Source organism: Solanum tuberosum, unplaced genomic scaffold, assembly GCF_000226075.1.
Source record: "Solanum tuberosum cultivar DM 1-3 516 R44 unplaced genomic scaffold, SolTub_3.0 scf00052, whole genome shotgun sequence".
NCBI lineage: Eukaryota > Viridiplantae > Streptophyta > Magnoliopsida > Solanales > Solanaceae > Solanum > Solanum tuberosum.
The window spans coordinates 2,250,102-2,269,835 of NW_006238977.1; the positions used below are offsets into that span (position 1 = coordinate 2,250,102).

The following is a 19,734-nucleotide window of genomic DNA, read 5'->3' on the forward strand; positions in this document are numbered from 1 at the left end:
TAAGGTCTCAATTCAAATCCTAGCAGATGATCTCTTTCCATCTATCCGCTATCCTAATACGTGGTAACTATAACTAGTGGAAGGTGATAGTTATTTCGTGGAAGGTTTGGACACCATGATTGTCAATTTTTATTTTTATTTTCTTACCAAAAAAAAAACTTATGAACTTGCATTTTACGTTTTGGCTTTTTTGTCTCCTGAATAAACTTGTTTGTATGCAATATTTTTCATTTTCTTTGTGTCTACTGCACTAATCCATTTTCTTTGTGTTGCTTATAACAACTAACAGTTCGAATTAAAAGTTGTTTATTATGGCAGTTTCATCTTGTTATATGGGACTAATGATGACATATTTTCAAGAGCATTCTATAGCTCTTTGAAAGTAGTTTAATATAGCAGTTTCATCTTGTTATTTAGGCTTTTTAACATATTGTCATTGTTATGGGATGCCTTGGTGCAAAAGTAAAAGTAATTGTCATGTGGTGAAGATGTCGTAAGTTCAAATTGCAATAACAACATTTTTTCCCTTCTATTTTTAATCAAGTTTTTGCACAGATTGCCGTTGTTAAGGCCTAATGTTCTGAAATGGAACTTATGTCTTATAACACAACTTTGCGGCTCGAGACTTCTCCTCTCGTTGGCATAATTTGTGTCTCGCAAATTTTTCATGTCGGGTATTTTTGGCTAAATTTTTGTTACTCAAAGGGCAAAAATTAGAAATCACCCCAAAACAAGAGCATTCGCGCTAATGACTCAATTTTAATTCACCAAAGTGGTAGGGGTTTAGCGGGAAGGTCTATTAAAAGGAACAAACTAGTGAGTCAATTAGGTAGGAGTCATTCAAGTCTTAAAAATTGAGTAGAAGTGACAAATAGTATTAATCAGGTTAAAAGATGTTTTCTCAATAGTCCCAAACTTTTAACTTTTACACTTTAGTCCAACAACTATCCGTAGTTGTGAGGACAACTACGAAAGATGTTATTAGTTCAGTCTTTTTATTAATATTAAAAATAAAAAAGTAGAGAAAAAGTAATGGGGCCAACTTGTCCTTTTTCTTAATTGGAAACCTATAAGACACTTTTAGCTCATTTTTTCGGATTTAGCGACCCCTACCTGTATATTAACAACCAAAAGGTGAATACATGTAGTTAGGGGATAACAAACCTATCCACCACAGCTTCAAAAGACAGAAGAGTTGTTGCTCCAGCCTACACAAAAAATTACAGGTTAAATCATTTATCTTGTAAAGCATCCATGAATAATCAAACAAACAGACACAAGTAAACTACACATCAAAGAACTTTTTTCAAGTCCTAACTCTGAAGTTGATAATTTGGTCCTCATCCATCTTTAAAGTGGGTATTTTGTAAGCTTTTGACTCCAGTTAGCTATGGCATCAACAACAATATTTTCTTTCTCTATAGCAAATGCACAAAACATAATTCTCCTTTCTCTTTCAAGACTTTGATCTTTTCTACTATATTTCTTGATTTACCACTGAGAATCCATCATATTATTGATAGCCATTATCAGTGCACTGGCAAACTGTTAGTGTCATACCTACTAGGATAGCAGTAACTTCAGCAAAATTGTTGGTGCAAGATCCAAAAAAAGATCTGAAGGCCATCGCGAGATTTTCATTTCCTCCACCAGGGCCAGGATTACCTTCTGAGCAACCATATGTGCTAACCTTATAGGATGCTTAGCCGGCCTGATTAGAATAATCATTAGCATAGGCTTGATCCTTGTTACTTCAGATGACAGGGAGTTCCAGTCGGTGACTCGGGGTAAACTAAAGTGAGCCCTCAACAACAGTAGTATAGAATCCTTGATGTGGCTAATGAGCTGGTAAGCAAATGTTCTTTCTCCTCCAGCAGCATAAAACAGTCGAGGAATCACATCGCTTTCTTACACAAAGCAGAACCAAAAGGATATCTACCTACCTGTGCCAGAAAAAAACAGGAAATAGCTGCTGTTAAATATACTAATTGCTTTTTATAAACTGCAATTATTAAATGAGAAAGTACCACAGCTTATTCAAAGGGTTCTCATTTTTTTGATGGGCAAACAAATGTACTCAATGGATTATGAGTTATTGTAAAAGAGAAGATCCAGATATAAACAAAATCAATCAATTTCCATCAGATGCATCATGAAGTTAATATGTCAAATTTCTTGTGAGCCGTCAAGCTTTTCTTCTCGAGTTTCTCTTCTACAAACATCAGAAGCTTTTCTATACACTGCAGTTAAGCCATCATCATGGTCTATCTGCACGGACTTCAATTTTCCTGTCAAAAGAGGATCACAAGAGATTATGTCTTGAATAATTGAGTTTAGAGAAACAAAAGTAGTATACATTCAAGATTCAGCAAGTCGCATACTTTCCTCTATGTTTGTCTTCCCCAACTTGCAACCTTTTTATACTACTCAATGTGTGACATAATCGAACATCCCCACCTTCAAAAACCCTTGACAGACCCTTTGAGACTTCCTAAACTCATCTCTCCCATTCAAATCTTGCTTTCCTCATTTTTCTCTAATCTTTTCGTGCTACCAAAGTCTCTCATTCTCCCACCACTCGCTTTACTAGAGATCCTTCTTTAGTGTCCTCATCCAACATTTCCCTGACACACCGAAGGCACTGTCTCACTTCACTACTACTATTATGACATAACTTTGCCATGTCTACAAACCCACCCTTCTTAAGTTACGCTTTCTAACGCAATACAAACCACACTTGATATGGAACTTAGTATCAGGAATAAAACATATATATATATATATATATATTGGTAGCGTTGCTCAGTTATGGAATTTATTTCTTATTCTCACAGACACAAAATGGACCATGCCTGAGCACACTGCGGATCTTTTGAGCTGCTGGATTAGAAGAGGTGGAAGCAAGAGCCAGAAGAGATGGTGGAAATTCATTCCACATTGCATTTGGTGGACTGTGGAGAGAGAGAGAGAGAGTAGAACACCACAAACCTTTGCTTCCATTTCCTTTTGAAGATAAGTCCAATTCCATTCATAAAGTTAAATGGAATTGCGTTGTATCTTTCTTTTTTTGGTGTAAAGAAACAGATATAGAGGAATTAGAGCCTGTAGATCTGTTAGCTCTCTGTAAGTAGTTTCTCCCTTATTCTCTTATTCTGCTCCTCTTTTGAAGGTCTCCAGCATATCCTTAATGCTGAGGAATACAATATTACCAGTACCATTTTAGTCTCGTTATCCCACAAATCACCCACAAAAATGACATTGCCATCTTCTCAATTGTGCTCGACAAGCTAATTGCTAATGTCGTCCTAAAACTTCTTTGTTAGTATTGATCTAGTTATGTACTCATCTACACCCACAAAAATGACACATCAAAAACGTTTGAAGAATATCCTAAAAGTATCCTTTTTAGGCTCCAACCCTCAATCCCCCTCCTAAGATACACATCAAAGAAGCCTCTAATTCAAGTGGAAAGTCTTCAAAATATCCACATAAAAATCTACAGAGGTCATTTTTTTAGAAATTAAATATCAATAATCCTAAGATCATTTTTTCACTACCCAAAATACCTCCATACTTGGACATCCACAATGTTATAGCACAGAGTAAGGGATGGTATCAAGTGTGAGATTTTGATGACCAAAATGGAGTTAAGTTTCTGCACAAAGAAAGCTAAAGACTTTTACTTCAAACAAGAATTGAATCAATTAAAACACTGAAGGTGTGCCCAAATGGTCAATGAAGTGAGTCTCAGGTTTAACTGCCTGTTTGGTTGGACTTATAAAAAGTAACTTAGAAGTCAAAAACTAAAAGTCACAAGTAGATGATACCCTACTTTTGGCTTTTGACTTATTTTTAAATTAAATTTCTTTGGCACTCACTTTTACTAGTGAAAGCAAGGGGTTGGAGCCATTCACCTACAATAGTAACAAACTATCGCTAAACATAAAGCTTAGTGGCACACAAACTTTGGGTTTGGAGCCATTAATTTCTCCAATTCCCATAAAATAGAACACTGCAATATATATCATATCAAACTTAGACACATGAATTTAGCTAAAGCTAAGTAAGGCGTTCAAGATATGAATTCTAGAAATGAGCTTATCAAAATCACCATCAAATACTTAATGAAGGTAGATGCTTCAAGACAATCAAATATCAAACCATAAAGTAGTTCAAGATGCAAATATTAAAAATTTCAAGTGTCAAGAAGCTTCCCAGAGCTAATTCGAAATTCCACCAATTAGTTAATTTTACCTAATACTACGTCAAGCAATTACATCAAAGCATTATTGATTAAAAAAGAAGAGCCGGAGTCTTAATCAAGTAGGATCATCACCCAAAAAATCAAGACGATAAAAAGTCATGTTGGAAGTGGATTTTTTTTGGTAACTAGTCACGTGTATTAATCACCAAGTAGTGAATGATAAGAACCACAAATAAGCTACATTGCACCTTCCTGTTCCATATAAAAGTCACTTATACATCAAAAAACACTACCTGCTATCTATGGAATGTAAACAACATTATCAAAAGGATAGCTTCTAGAACACAACTCTTAGAATGCAAGCTATTTCCCAAGCTAGTCTATCTGTAGTTCTCTTTCTGCACTAAGACTCTGAAATTCCTTCTAGACCAAATGGCATGGAGATATTCTTTGTAAACCATCTTTTAGAATCTGAGCTGAAGTAGGAAAGTGGCTTTTTATTCATAGTTTCATACTTAAATTGGACGTAAGTCCATAAATAAGATGAATCGTAAATCCAAAGTCAAGATGCTCAAGATCCAAACTATTCCAAGTGACATGTCAAAATAAGTGATAGTCACTATCACAAGAAGGACAAAGTCCCAAAAGAATGCAATAGTGCTCTAGCAATCCTTATATGTGGGTGAGTTAAATTATCTTACAAAAACTATTTCCCGTTTACACCAATGTGATGTTAACGTATTCATAACCCAGCTACAAAATTGTCCACTCAGTGATAACTAATTTATGCAAGTGTCCAAGAGTCGAGACATACTTTCTGAACCGACAAAACAAGTAAACTAGTAAAGTAGCAACAAAATCAATATGACAACAACAACATCAGCATACCCAGTGTAATCCAACAAGTGGGGTCTAGGGAGGGTACAATGTAAGCTGAACACCCTTACCTTGGGAGGTAGAGAGGTGGTTTCTGATAGACCCTTGGTCTCAAGGAATAATATCTAAGCGAAATAAATTGAAAGGAAAATTCAAGTTTATGTGCAAACATCGAAGCTTTAGTGTTCCTAGAGCTCAAACAACATCAAGGAAGTATAGATCCTCAAAGCAAAGAATCAAACAATTATGTCGACCTCCTTAGCTAGAGTAAGTAGCTTTAGTACCTTAATACACAACCAAACACCCACTTAGGGTCTGAAATCTGAAGAGGTTTAAAGCAAATCATGATGAATATCAAAAGGGGAACTAAATGGGCCACAACCATTCATAAAACTTTAAGAATAAAAATCTGCCAGAAACGCTGCCTGCTTTGTGCCCCATTTTTCACACAGTAAACAGAGGAATTAAGAATTTTCATAAAACATATGAAAGTTATGGATATTTCTTTTATCTTTCTACAGTCTATTGAATCACCTCAATCCAAGTTATTGGTAAAAAGATATGAGCAAATTACTCACTGTTTAGTTCATACACAGGATTAAATTCCTTATTTTCAAGATCTCAATTTTTTTAACAAAAGAACACTTGAATATTTCACTAAAAGATGTTGTATAAGAAGCTTACCACAAGTTTGAGAGAGTTACTTCACAAATTCAAAACCTATTGATTATTGGAGCCAACATTCCAACATATATTCAAAAGATGGAAACAAGAAATTTTATGCAACAAAAATATGATCTTGATGATAGTTGGAGAATAGCACTTGTGCCGATTGAGAGCTCTCCAATGTAGGATTAGAAGAAGCAAGTGACTTCTGAAAACTAAAAAGGGGTTTTGTTAATAAAGGGCTTATCTAGTTATCTTAGATGGGTAGAAAGTTAGTACGATTTATATCAAATGGGTCACAAAAATGGACTTCAAAGATTCAACAAGATATAACAAGTCTTCTCTTCTTTTTCAAATAAAATTTAAATCCAAGAGAAGTGATAAAAAAAAAAATAGTTTCTATAAAAACAGTATCATCTAAAGGCACATAATAAATTTACAAAATTTGAGGTGTTACATCATCATTGTCGTTCACTTCTTCGTGATGAATGGATGCTCTAATGCCTGGGAAACAGTGATTCTCCTTAGAGGATCTAACACAAATATTCTCTCCATCAAATCTTTAAAGTGAGCCAACATCTTTAATTCTTCACCTGGGTCACCTGAAATTACTGAACTGATATCTTTCGGCTTGATGTTGACAATCAGCTTCCTAATAGCCTGCAAATAAATACAATCACATCCAAAACTTAGAAGTACAGCAAAGTTATTACCATTCATCATTATAAAGGGTTGTTTATCAGGAATCGACAAGACAGGCCTAAGGGTCTACAAGACATACCTTCTTTGTAACAGGATCCTCTTCAGTGGCAAGGAAGTTCAGATCTTGGTCAAAATGCTGATATGTAAATGCACCCTGTGATAAAAGAAGAACAAAAAGTATTATTGTTTCCATACTAGCTATATCATGTCAGTACTTATTACAATTATAAAAGCAGCTACCTAATGCAATCATCATAACAGAATTGTCCACAGCAAATTAATGACCAGCCTATGAATGATTTTGTTCAGATTGGGGTAATATAGAGAATGTCTTAAGACAAACCTTTCTAAGCATCTTCTTTGGAAATGGACCTTTCAGTTCCATATGAAGACGGAGCATGTCATTATTAGAACGACCTGGAAATAAGACTTTCCCAGCATAAAGCTCAAACAAACAGCAACCTACTGACCAAATATCCATTGGATGATCGTATGACAAGCCAAGTACTGCAACAAGAAAAAATACATTAGCAAACAAAAGAGACAGATCCATACAACTACTTGGGATCAAAACAATGGAGCATCAAACAAAAAAAAAGTGAAAGGAAGGTCAAAAAAATAAATAGATGGTAAATCTTGAGAATTGATACTTACTGATCTCGGGGGCGCGATAAAAGCGGCTCACGAGGTATGGAGTGATTTCGTTTTTGCCAGCAAACATAGCATTGCCAAAGACACAAAGCTTCAGCTTGTCTTTCGCTTCATTTACCTTAACAATTAAATACAGAAAAGTCATCATATGCATACAAAAGCAAAGTAATGAAGAGCTACTCTCAGCAGATGCAAAGTGGGTGAATAAGCCGGCAAAAGATAGAATACTCAAACATTCCACTTACCAAGATGTTGTCGGGTTTAATATCACAATGAAGCACGCCACAACTCTTTAGATGCTTCAAAGCACTGAAAAGTTGCTTCGCATAAAGCCTCACAACGTCGAGGCTGAGTCCAATGTTACGCCCAAACTTCTTCTGGAGCCCACGGAGATTCATCCAGAGAGACTCAAATACTAGACAAAGATGATTCCGGTACTTGAAGCTAGAGATTAAATGAACACAGCGGCGCTTGTCTTTAGGATCTGCAGCAACCAGCTTCTTCAATATGACCAACTCTTCCATACCCGCTTTATACCTGATGAGCAGAAGCAACAAAATTAGGACACCAAAAAGAACAAGCAAGGTCGGCAAACAATGGAGAAATTAATAGACTATCTCACATCGTATCATTATTACGAATGATTTTTATAGCTACTTCTGTCGGGTCACCGGGTCTAGCCTTCAAATCTTTAGCTCGAACGACAGTAGAAAAGACGCCTTTCCCATGAGCAGCAAGAATCTCATAACGGCCATCAAGAATTTCTCCGAATCGGTATCCTGCAAAAAACGATGAGAAAGAATTAGACCATCAACTAAGACAACAGTTACCAGCCATTACAGGATTAGTTGACAAAAATAAGCAGAAGGATAAAGCTACTTTTTTGAGGTAACAATGTCAACTTGCAGTATGACATATCAAATAACAGAATGAAGGAACTGTCATGAGCAAATATCAAGGAAGAGGGAGAAAAAAACAAATTTAGAAGTGTCAACATGCTCTGAAGTAAAAGCTCAAATAAGAAGGATCCAAGCAAAATGTGAGACTAAATACTTACTATAATACCCTTCCAGATCATTCCAGTTATCATGAAGACAATTGCGCTCGGTCGGCATGCCATCTCCTTTGCCCTGCAAAACAGATAAAACCACACAAACATGATATTTGTTTACTTATTACAGCCTGATTTGACAAAGAAAGGACTCTCCATAGGCACAATAAATTCCTACAATTCAGTCTAAGCACGAGTACAAAGAACAGAACAATCCTCTTTTTTTCTCACTTATAGGCCAGGGTTTTCCCTTGGAGCATACAGCACAAGGTAGAGGGATTCATAGAATCAATAGAGTTCAAACAATACATGATTCCTAGATATCACACTCTAAACTGAACAATAATAGCAAAAACTGCCACCAAGTAATACACTTCCACAATATGGACAAAGGGAATAACCTTCAACTAGAAACATATAATAATAAAATAAAAGATTTTGTAGTCATCATTTCAATAAATGGTACCCCATTTTTACGTTGCATTTTGGGTTCAGTAGGAAAGAAAGGGACACTCACATTTTGTTTGAATTAATATAATAATAATGATAATCTCCGACAATGTTTCCAAGACAGACTCACCATTTTCGGAATGGCAGCAGGTGATTCTCCAAATATATCGTCACAAAACATGTCAGCCGACCTCTCACTCTGTAAAGTGTTAACACAGTAGGTCAATCATCAGATAGAGGAAGCCAGCATTTAGGAAAAATGCTGAAGGAGAAAAAGCTATACCAACCTGTTGCTTAACTTGGTCATTATACTCCGGTTGATGCTGTTGGAGATATTCAAGTTGTTTCGCAAGCTCTTTCACTAGCTCCTCTGTTGGAAACTGCAAAGTAATGACAAATGATCAGAAAAGTAAGCTGTATTATCAGCATGCCAAAGTATTTTTTATTTTTTTTGAGAATTATCAGCATGCCAAAGTATTTGAGCCCAGTTGCAAGAAATTCCGTTGGCAAACTATATTCAACAGGTTATTCTCAAAAGTATTCGAGTTAAATTCTAACCTGTTGCTTAACTCCATCCTCATGCTCCTGTTGATGCTGTTTGAAATTTTCTTTTTGTTTAGAAAGCTCCTTCACTAGCTCCTCTGTTGAAAACTGCAAAGTAATGACTATGATCAGAAAAGCTGCAATATCAGCATTTAGAAGTATTATCTCATCAACTAATTTTAAAACAAACCCCTAATGAACGGGAGAAGCATTACGAGCTCACAGAAACTAGTGTTGAAAGATTGGGAAAAAAATGAGCACAAATTCTAACCTGTGGTTGCTGTTGGAGACGTTCAATTTTTTTCTCAAGCGTCTTCACTAGCTCCTCTGTTGAGAACTGCAAAGTAATGACTTATGATCAGAAGAAGTAAACCGCATTATCAGCATTCCAAAGTATTTGAGCCCAGTGGGGAAGATTTCATCGATAATTCTAAAACAATCCCTAACAAAAGGGGAAAGGAGCTTTTGGGGTTGAGTTAGGCCCAGGTGCCATATTTTTACATGGTATCAGAGACAGGTCTATCCCCGTTTGCACTCCTGGTCCACGCTCTAGTTGGGTGTTAGAGTAGGTAAAAGTCTCACATTGGTTGGGGAAAGGACTAGTCATCTGATTAGATGGGCTTGGGCAATTCTCCCATCATGAGCTACCTTTTGGGGTTGAGTTAGACTCATGTGTCATAAATTTACAGTTTGGAAGATAAAATAAAACAAAAAAGAAGAATGAGCACAACCAGAAAAGAAAAACCCATTTCAATCTCAGGGTCAAGTGAACACATCTACCTCTGGAGTACCCTGTCCCAGTCCACCAGCTCCAGAAGCCTTCTCATCAGCATTATGACCTCCTGGCAAAGGTGATTTCCCAGAATAAAATGTTGGCTCATCACCATGTACATTTGCACCATTGGTTGGACCATCAATGGGCTCTGGTACAGCACTATCTCCAGCTGCATGCTTCTCAGTAGACCGATTCACATGAACCTCAGCTAATGCCAATAAATAAAAAACACAATTAGAGACCAGAAACTCAACAAGAGAGAGAATCATGCAGAGGAATAGCAGAGAAAATCACAGCAAATAGCTCTGAACAAGCTCAGGTGCAATGACAATCTCATAAACTCTGAAGTGAAGACAGTATCCAACTCAACATCCTAAGTTTTATAACATGCACCTATAAGAGTTCGGATCCAAAATAAAGCAAGAACTTGGCAGTTAAATTGCTTAGCAAAACTGGGTGATTAATAAGTCAATAACAATAACAACAACATACCCAATATAATCCCACAAGTGGGGTCTGGGTTGGGTAGGATGCACGCCTACCTTACCCCTACCTTTTTGAGGTAGAGAGATTGTTTCCGGTAGTCCCTTGGCTCAAAAGAAGTTGGAAATTGGAACACAACCAACCAAAGACTCTTCCCTCTTCAGATAGAGCTCTACAACAGGCAAGAAGAAATACAGAAAAACAGAATTGAATTATATTTTACAAAAATCACATGTCAAATAACTTACCATTGTCTCCGGATTTTTGTGAAGGCTGATTCTTATACTTTTCAAGAATAGCTTGTCTGCGCCTTCTGCTCTCCTCCTTAATTCTATCAAGTTCATCTTCTTCTTCCTCTTCCTGTTGAGCAAGTTGGAAAGCAATTTTTTCCTGATAGTCCTTCTGTTCAACTTCATCTCTGCAATGAAAACAAAAACCAGTATTAAAGAAACAGGAAACTAAATACACTGACTATTTTTTTAGTATAAAAAAACATAGAATTGCCAATACCTTTTAGGTTTCTCACTCTCTGTCTCTTGAGTTTTTTGCTTTCCAAATTTGAGGAGATTAGCTGCCCTGTCTCTCTCATTGTCAGTCTCATAACGTCTATGGTAAGCATTGCCATCGTCATCAAGGTCATCAAATTTCCACTGCCTACTGGACCTATCATTGTATCTATCCCTATCCTCCCTACTTGGTCCTCTGCTTTCCCTGTCCCTCTTCCTCCTTCCTCTCTCCTCCCTCTCCCTCTCATATTTTTGTTCTTCATATTGAGCTTTCTCTCTTTTCTTCTCTCTCCCTCTCTCTCTTTCCCTTTCCCTTTCCAACTCTCGCTCCCTATCTTTCTCTCGCATGCGTCTGCTGTAACTAGATTTATGCTCCTTCGAGGATTCCCGATATCCATGGTGATAGTCCCTGAAATGTCCAGTTATATCATCATCCAAGTTACTTGTATATACTTCCCTTTCCATCTCATATGCATACTCCTCCAAAATGCTTTCGGATTGCCATCTTCCTCTATGTGACTCATTAACTTCATTCTGAGAAGATGAGACCCTATGCCTCTTTCCGGGTTTTCTTTCAACCTGCAAATCACTAGCATAGTAATCTTTGCTGCTCTTATGCTTTCGACTTACTTGAACCTTGCGTGGTTTAGAATCCAATTCAATTACATAACTAGCATTCTGCGCAGAATTAAAACATAAATGTAACTTTTTCCTAAATATTTTATAAGACAAGGTTTAATTTTCACAAACAAACAAACAAAAACATAAAAAGAAAGACCTCAGCCATGAGAACACCAACACGCCTAGAGTAACTTTGTCCCCAATGTAATCAATGCTCAGTATGGGAATAGGTAATTATCATGTCTCTCGTTGTTGTGCTACATATTTATTAATCAAGCAGCTGAAACAACATTAGTTACATAAATTTTGCACAAAATCAAAAAAAACTTGTTGCTTCAAGTTAAAACTTTGCATTTAAACCAAAATTAATCGAAGAAATATTGTTGAAACATACCACAGGAACATCGTCAATAATTTCTCCTTCCTCTGGCGTTTGAGGTTCTCCGTCACTTGTTCTACAGTTGCGTGCCATCGGAGAATACGCCGAACGGTGGTGGCATGCCATCGGAGAATACGCCGGCGATGAGTCGGTGATGGCGAATAAATCACACGTAGGTTTTAGGGAAACGATAAACGATCATGGACAACAATTTATTTATTTTTTAAAAAAGTAAATTTTTATTCTTATAACTGAATACGTATAAAAGAGGGAATAGAAGAGAAGCTTGGGTCGAGAGGGTAGGTCAGTAATTTACTACTCCCTCCGTCCCTATTTACTTGTCCATATTTCCTTTTTTAGTTGTCCCTATTTAGTTGTCCATTTTGACAAATCAAGAAAGGACAACAAATTTTTTCCTATTATACCCTTATTTACACTTCTTGAAAATTATAAAAGTGTATGTTGTTTCCCTCCAATTTATTTCACTTGAATTCAAATAAGTGGTTGTAATTTTGAAGTGAAAAGTTGTCATAAGGGTAAAATTGTAACTTCACTGTGCTAATCATTGTTGCCTTAATCTGTGTGCCATTTCTAAAGTGGACAACTAAAAAGGGACGGAGGGAGTACATTTTTTGGCCAATCCTTTTCCTTTTGTTAAATAGTATAAATAGTTAGGGTAAAAAATGAAGTACATATTTTCCTTTATTGGGGACAAATGGGTAAATAACTACTTTTAACATATGTTATCGGATTATAGTTAAGTAGGCGTTTGGTCATGTGATATCATATCACGATATGGTATCGTGAGATGGAATCAGCGTTTGGACATGCGATTTTACGCTGATTCCATATCATGAGATGTAATTCTATATTCCCAAAAACCATGATATCGAATTATATGGTAATTCTATATCATGATTTGAAATTTTTTAATATAAAAATTGATCCACAAGTTTATATTTTGTTAAAACAACCCCACATTTATATCGACTAACCATTTATTTCATATGTAAATAAAATTTATAATCACATCATTACTTTTTAAAATTTATTGTTCTCAACGACATAAAATTTATTATTCTCACCAACATATAGTCACTTTAACTTACACCAACCGATTGTTAAAGTAATGAAATATTTATGGTCCATAAGCATGAAAATATAGTTGCGGATGATATTGACCAACAAATTGCTCAAAGTAACAATGTTGGTTCGTCTTCTCAGTCACATGATCGAGAAATGCAAGTTCAATGTGAGAAAATTGTCCGTACTGTGTGAGAGGATTATATTAAAGACTAGTACACTACAATTTATGTTCAATTTTTTTTATTAAAATTAAAGTTAAATGAAACAATTACTTAAGTGGAAAACAAATAACTTTGTAATAATTTATTATGCGATTTTATAAATTTTTGTTTATTTAATAAGATTGAATAAACAATTGGAGCTATTTTAATAGTTTTACAACTTATGAAATTTTTATGTTTATGAGAAAATATACAACACAAAAAATTCCATATATCATATCCAAACAAAACTTCAATTTCATCTCATGATTCCTGGAATCATGAGACCATATCGCATGGCCAAACGGGCCCTTAATAGTTTTGTTTCAATTCGTTTGACTCATCCTTTTTTTTTAAGTTCGTATTAGAAAGAATGATTTTTTTTCTTTTGTAGCAATTTTTTAATTACAACTTTTCGTGTGATACAAGATTAAAGACATTTCGATATATTTGACATATCTTTAATTTAAAATCACAAAATTCAAAAAATTATTTTATTTTATTAAATTATGTATTAAGTTAAATATGTAGAATAAATTAAAACGGAAGAAATATTATTTCAAAAGTTATTACTCCTTGTGTCCCAATATTTGTGATATATTTCTTTTTTAGTCAGAGACATATTATTATATTTAGTAATAATTTAATTTTAGTTTGTCTATTTTTCCATATAATCTCACAAACATCTATAATTTTTTAAAATTTTTTTTTTTCTTTCTTAAATTTCGTATATTTAATGACTCCTCTAATAAAAAGAGTGATGGATAAATATACTCCAAACTAAAATATATACTCTCCGTCTAACAATACTTGTCTACTATACTATTTTAGGATGTCCAACAATACTTATTCACTTTATTAAATCAATAGATAATTTTACACTTAGTTCCTAATTTACCCTTATCGTTAATTATAGTCATTTTCCTATTATATTTTTCAAATATTGTATTTTTCAAATATTGTATTTATTATATTCAAAAGGGTAATATAATAAAATTATCTTTTTATTTATAATTTCTTACAAAATGTGCAGAATCAATAATAGACAACTATTGTTTGACATGGCTAATAATTATGGATTTATGGGGTCAATAAATCAAGAATTTATGGTGTCTATTTGGTAAAAGGACTATTTTGGTCATTTTCTCTATTTTGATAGTAGTGGGTTGTGGGGGTTGTGGGGGGTGGGGGTGCAAGGTAGGATAAGGTTGGTACATTTTCCCAGTTGGCACACAATCTTTTAGTAATCTTCTTTGTTTCTCTCTTGCCATTCTAAACATAGAGAAAATCATACACACCATTCTCGTTAACAATGTCAGCTTCAACAGCTCTGAATCTTGCTTCATTTTGCACTTCTGTAGTGAATTCTCCTACCCATTTTACTCATAAACCTTCTCTCCTTTTACATGGTACCCAGTTTTCCCAATCACCCAACAACACTCTTTTCAAGAACTGCAGCTGGAAATTAAGTAGAACCACTAAGAGGGCTGTTGCTGCTGTTGATTCCTCTGATCCTGCTGAAAAGGTTTTGCTCATTACTCTTTTTCAATTTATTTGTCTGATTTTGATTTGACGCACAGTTTGAGAAATTAAAAAAGATTTTCATATTAAACTATAAGATAAGTAGAATGTACTACTTTCTCCGTCCCAATTTATATGATATTTTTCGAATTTCGAAATTTAATCAAGTCTATCTTTTTTTACCGTTAATTTTTCATTCAATTGTTGTGACTTATCATTGCTTACAAGTATTTGACTTTCGAAAAACGAAAAGTGTCAAATAAATTGGGATAGAGGGGAGGGAGTAAAATGTTTAAATATGTATGTGGAAAGTTTAATTTTTCCTGCTATTCATGTCTGCAATTTCTCTGATAGTGTAGTAGGTGGATTTAGTATTTAAGCTTTATGGATTCAATTTTAAGGTTTTCGGTGTTAATCCTACAACAAAATTTAAAGTTAGACATTATACATAAACAAATACTCAAACTAGGTCTTAGCTGGTATTTAACCACTCCAACTTTGACGGGGCACATCTAGACGTCTTAACTTGGTTTCAATCGGTGACTAAACACTCCAACTTGTCCCCATTGTGTTTCGTAGACATCCAATGATGATGTGATACTTAAATTTTGGAAGTGTATTAGATGATCATTTCGTAAGTTGGAGTGTTCAATTGACGCTGACTAGTTGAGGTGTCTAGATATGTGTACTCAAAGTTGGTTGTTTAGTTGTCGGTTATGTCAAGTTTAAGTGTTTGTTTATGTATGTCGCCTTAAAGTTGTGGGTTTGTATCTACTATTTGTTGCAATTTTAGTGAACTTTTATGCATAAATTTATGTTTCACGTTAAAGTTATAGTCTTTGTTTACTCTCTCAATTTCCATGCTTTGTGTAAACTTGAATGTGAAACTCTTGATTGTGCTTTATTTGTCCCGAATGGCCAAAACTCTCTTGGAACCAATGCAAGCTAAGAAAAAACATGTTGGTAGGCGAAGGATCCATATAGGCACTGGTGACAGCCAATTTTTTATGTTGGGTTCGGAATTTTCGACTTTTTGAGTTACTAGGTTCTAAATTACTCCCTCCATCCCAAAACACTTATTATGTTTCGCTTCTCGACAGTCAATTTGACTAATCTTCGGAACTAAATTGAAGTCGATCAGTTTAATATTTTTAAAATTAGATGTTCAAAAACTATATGAAAAGTACTATACATTGCAATTCTTTCTTATATCAATATGGTGAATAAATACATCTTAAAATATTGGTCAAAGTTCATGCAGTTCGACTCTCGAAAAGCAAAACATAACAAGAATGGGGACAGAGGGTGTAATAATTTGAACATCTTAGATGTATCTCTTAAGAATGCTAGGTTTAAACTAAAACTACTGAGTTCTACTGTAGTGTTGATTGAGTAATTGCACTAGTTCTTCTCTGATCAAAACTGAGTTCATTTTTTGTTTAGCAATATGGATATTAGTGCCATGAGGTGGTCGAAGTGACGATTTTGATGAACAAACTGAAGTTACAATAACCATCTGTTAGAGGATCAGGGTGTGTAGTTCATGTTCTTCTATTAGTCCTACTCTCACTCGCCTATGAATGTATATGTTGGTCGTCTGTGACAGGTCATTTCATTGAAATGGAAAAAGACAATTTTTCGGTAACTCCCTATTTGGCGCCATTTTGCTTTAGTTCAATGTTAGGAATGTTGATGCGGGTCTTCTGTTGCATATACAGCAAGAGACAGAAAGGAAGAAGTACCATTTTCTTGTTGCAAATGCCAAATTTATGCTGGACGAAGAGGAGCATTTCCAGGAGCAAATGTTTGAACGCCGTCGCCTCTATGAAGAGCGCAGCATGGAACCAGATTTCTGGCTTGTAGTTGAGCCAAAGTTCTTGGACAAGTTCCCTAATATCACCAAGAGACTGAAGAGACCCGCTGTAGCACTTGTTTCAACGAATGGCCCATGGATCACGTAAGGGGCTGTCATTGTTAAATAATCGAGACACTAATTACTCCTATGCATCATCAAAAGATTGCAGTCTTTAATAAGCAAGTTATAATCACGGGAAAATGGTCAAATATACCCCTATACTATACGAGTTATCTTAATTTTACCATTTGGTATAGTTTAGAGTCATTTGTATCTTCAACGTCATCAAATCATCTCGTACTTGCCCTTGCCCTTGGCCCTGATGAAACTCCAACCTGAAGTATAACGGTGAGTAAATTTAAACCATAAAAAACTAGAGGGGTAAAATTGGGTCTTCTCCCCAATGTATTTTTGATATGTGGAATCACCCCGTCCACCGCAAAGACAAGGGCAATTACGAGAAGATTTGCTAGAGGCAAGGGTATGAATGACCCCAAAGTATAACGGATGGTAAATTTAAGATATTTCGTATCACAAAAGGGTGAAGTTGCACATTTTCTATATTTCTCCTGATCTACTTTTTGAAACTTGCAGGTTCATGAAATTGAGGCTAGACAGGGTTTTACAAGAGAGCTACGAGGCTGACAGTGTAGAAGAAGCTTTGGCATGTACTCCTGTTAGTATTGAATTTGAAAAACCGGAAAAATGGACAGCACCATACCCGAAGTATGAATCCGGGTGGTGGGACTCATTCTTGCCCCCTGGATCTCAGACTTCAAAGGTATGATTAGCAGGCGTCTTACGTATTTCTGCCATGCCATCATCTGTGTTGCTTGAAGTAGTTCAAAATCTACATTATTGTTTGTTGGTCGGGCAATCGCCAATGAATGAGCATTTAGTTTGAGAAGTTATATGAAGAGATGGTCGGGCAATCGCCATTGTAGGCTGTAGGTGAAGATGTTTGTAGCTCATCTGAAGAATTGTACGACGAAACGCCTAATTTCTGTAGCTTATAAACCCCTGTTGCGAGATTCAGAAAACAAAATGAAGAATATTGAGCATTGTACTTAGCATGAAAAAGCATTATGAAAAATCTGAAGTGTGTTATTGTTGTTGGTTTTTATCTCTAACCACTAAGTGTTGTTTAATGATTCTCGAACATGTACCTGTTTTCGAGTGCCTGTTTATTTTCTATCGTTATCTATGGATTTATCACAAAGTCGAAATATGGTTCAGAGCCCAGAAAAGTTCATAAGACAAGGAAACTCTCAAGACTTTTTTTTATAAAAGAGTGTTACTTAGTTGAGCTCTCTAAGTTCAACAATAACATACTCGGTGAGATCCCTCAAGTGGAGTCGTGGGAGAGTGAGTGTACACAAATTTTACTTCTACCTATGTGGTGTTGGGATAAGTGAGAGATTGGCAAAGCCTGTAAATTTGCCTTTATAAGCAAATTAGGTAGTATTGTATGCAATAAAACTTAGAGCAGAATGTTATATAGGATTCATATAGCAAATCCTGACTGATTTGGGTTTAACCTGTGGCTGATTGTGTTGATTGAGTGATTGCACTAGTTCTTCTCTGATCAAAACTTAGTTCATTTTTCATTTAGCAATATGAAAATTAGTTCCTTGAGGAGGTCAAAGTGACGGTTTTGAGGAATAGTCTGAAGTTCCAACTACCATCTCTTAGAGGATCAGGGTATGTAGTTCATGTTCTTTTATTAGTCCTACTCTCACTCGCCTATGAATGTATATGTTGGTCATCTGTGACAGGTCCTTTCATTGGAAAGGAAAAAGACAAATTTTCGGTAACTCCCTATTTGGCGCCATTTTGCTTTAGTTCAATGTTAGGAATGTTGATGCGGGTATTCTGTTGCATATACAGCAAGAGACGGAAAGTAAGAAGTACCATTTTCTTGTTGCAAATGCCAAATTTATGCTGGACGAAGAGGAGCATTTCCAGGAGCAAATGTTTGAACGTCGTCGCCTCTATGAAGAGCGCAACATGGAACCAGATTTCTGGCTTGTAGTTGAGCCAAAGTTCTTGGACAAGTTCCCTAATATCACCAAGAGACTGAAGAGACCCGCTGTAGCACTTGTTTCAACGAATGGCCCATGGATCACGTAAGGGGCTGTCATTGTTAAATAATCGACATACTAATTACTCCACTTTCCTGTCTGTATGCATCATCAAAAGATTGCAGTCTTTAGTAAGCAAGTTATAATCACGGAAAAATGGTCAAATATACCCCTATACTATACGAGTTATCTTAACTTTACCATTTGGTATAGTTTAGAGTCATTTGTATCTTCAACGTCATCAAATCATCTCGTACTTGCCCTTGCCCTTGACCCTGACGAAACTCCAACATGAAGTATAACGGTGAGTAAATTTAAACCATAAAAAACTAGAGGGGTAAAATTGGGTCTTCCCCCAATGTATTTTTGATATGTAGAATCACCCCGTCCACCACAAAGACAAGGGCAATTACGCGAAGATTTGCTAGAGGCAAGGGTATGAATGACCCCAAAGTATAACGGATGGTAAATGTAAATTTAAGATATTTCATATCGCAGAAGGGTGAAGTTGCACATTTTCGATATTTCTCCTGATCTATTTTTCAAAACTTGCAGGTTCATGAAATTGAGGCTAGACAGAGTTTTACAAGAGGGCTACGAGGCTGACAGTGTAGAAGAAGCTTTGGCATGTACTCCTGTTAGTATTGAATTTGAAAAACCGGAAAAATGGACAGCACCATACCCGAAGTATGAATCCGGGTGGTGGGACTCATTCTTGCCCCCTGGATCTCAGACTTCAAAGGTATGATTAGCAGGCGTCTTACGTATTTCTGCCATGCCATCATCTGTGTTGCTTGAAGTAGTTCAAAATCTACATTACTGTTTGTTGGTCCGGCAATGAATGAGCATTTAGTTTGAGAAGTTATATGAAGAGATGGTCGGGCAATCGCCATTGTAGGCTGTAGGTGAAGATGTTTGTAGCTCATCTGAAGAATTGTACGACGAAACGCCTAATTTCTGTAGCTTATAAACCCCTGTTGCGAGATTCAGAAAACAAAATGAAGAATATTGAGCATTGTACTTAGCATGAAAAAGCATTATGAAAAATCTGAAGTGTGTTATTGTTGTTGGTTTTTATCTCTAA

The 19,734-nt window shown here is 35.7% G+C and overlaps 3 protein-coding genes across 8 annotated transcripts; 2 read left to right on the top strand and 1 right to left on the bottom strand.

The window, feature by feature from the left end:
* Nucleotides 1-877: 877 nt before the first annotated feature.
* Nucleotides 878-12,118, bottom strand: LOC102600325 (serine/threonine-protein kinase prpf4B-like). 6 transcript variants are annotated; one of them, XM_015307220.1, is made up of 18 exons: nucleotides 11,923-12,118; nucleotides 10,912-11,486; nucleotides 10,650-10,819; nucleotides 9,924-10,126; nucleotides 9,415-9,480; nucleotides 9,159-9,251; nucleotides 8,888-8,980; nucleotides 8,731-8,799; nucleotides 8,157-8,229; nucleotides 7,722-7,878; nucleotides 7,345-7,636; nucleotides 7,103-7,217; nucleotides 6,792-6,955; nucleotides 6,528-6,602; nucleotides 6,340-6,406; nucleotides 6,204-6,250; nucleotides 1,561-1,943; nucleotides 878-1,208 (listed from the first exon to the last, which is right to left on the bottom strand). In XM_015307220.1, the coding sequence occupies exons 1-17, from the start codon at nucleotides 12,031-12,033 to the stop codon at nucleotides 1,896-1,898; spliced, it is 2,418 nt and encodes an 805-aa protein (XP_015162706.1). In that variant the 5' UTR covers nucleotides 12,034-12,118; the 3' UTR covers nucleotides 878-1,208; nucleotides 1,561-1,895. The 6 variants fall into 6 exon arrangements, with proteins under 6 accessions (XP_015162706.1, XP_015162707.1, XP_015162704.1 ...); XM_015307221.1 differs by having other exon boundaries at nucleotides 1,561-2,288; XM_015307218.1 differs by adding an exon at nucleotides 11,686-11,785 and having other exon boundaries at nucleotides 1,561-2,288; nucleotides 5,765-6,406; nucleotides 10,912-11,585.
* Nucleotides 12,119-14,405: 2,287 nt separating this feature from the next.
* Nucleotides 14,406-17,730, top strand: LOC102589514 (uncharacterized). Its single transcript, XM_006344044.2, has 3 exons — nucleotides 14,406-14,718; nucleotides 16,433-16,671; nucleotides 17,164-17,730. Exons 1-3 carry the CDS (start codon nucleotides 14,506-14,508, stop codon nucleotides 17,354-17,356), a joined length of 645 nt encoding a protein of 214 aa, XP_006344106.1. The 5' UTR covers nucleotides 14,406-14,505; the 3' UTR covers nucleotides 17,357-17,730.
* A 584-nt stretch (nucleotides 17,731-18,314) lies between these two features.
* On the top strand, nucleotides 18,315-19,734 carry LOC107057715 (ycf54-like protein). Its single transcript, XM_015307169.1, has 3 exons — nucleotides 18,315-18,320; nucleotides 18,412-18,695; nucleotides 19,206-19,734. The coding sequence occupies exons 1-3, from the start codon at nucleotides 18,315-18,317 to the stop codon at nucleotides 19,396-19,398; spliced, it is 483 nt and encodes a 160-aa protein (XP_015162655.1). The 3' UTR covers nucleotides 19,399-19,734.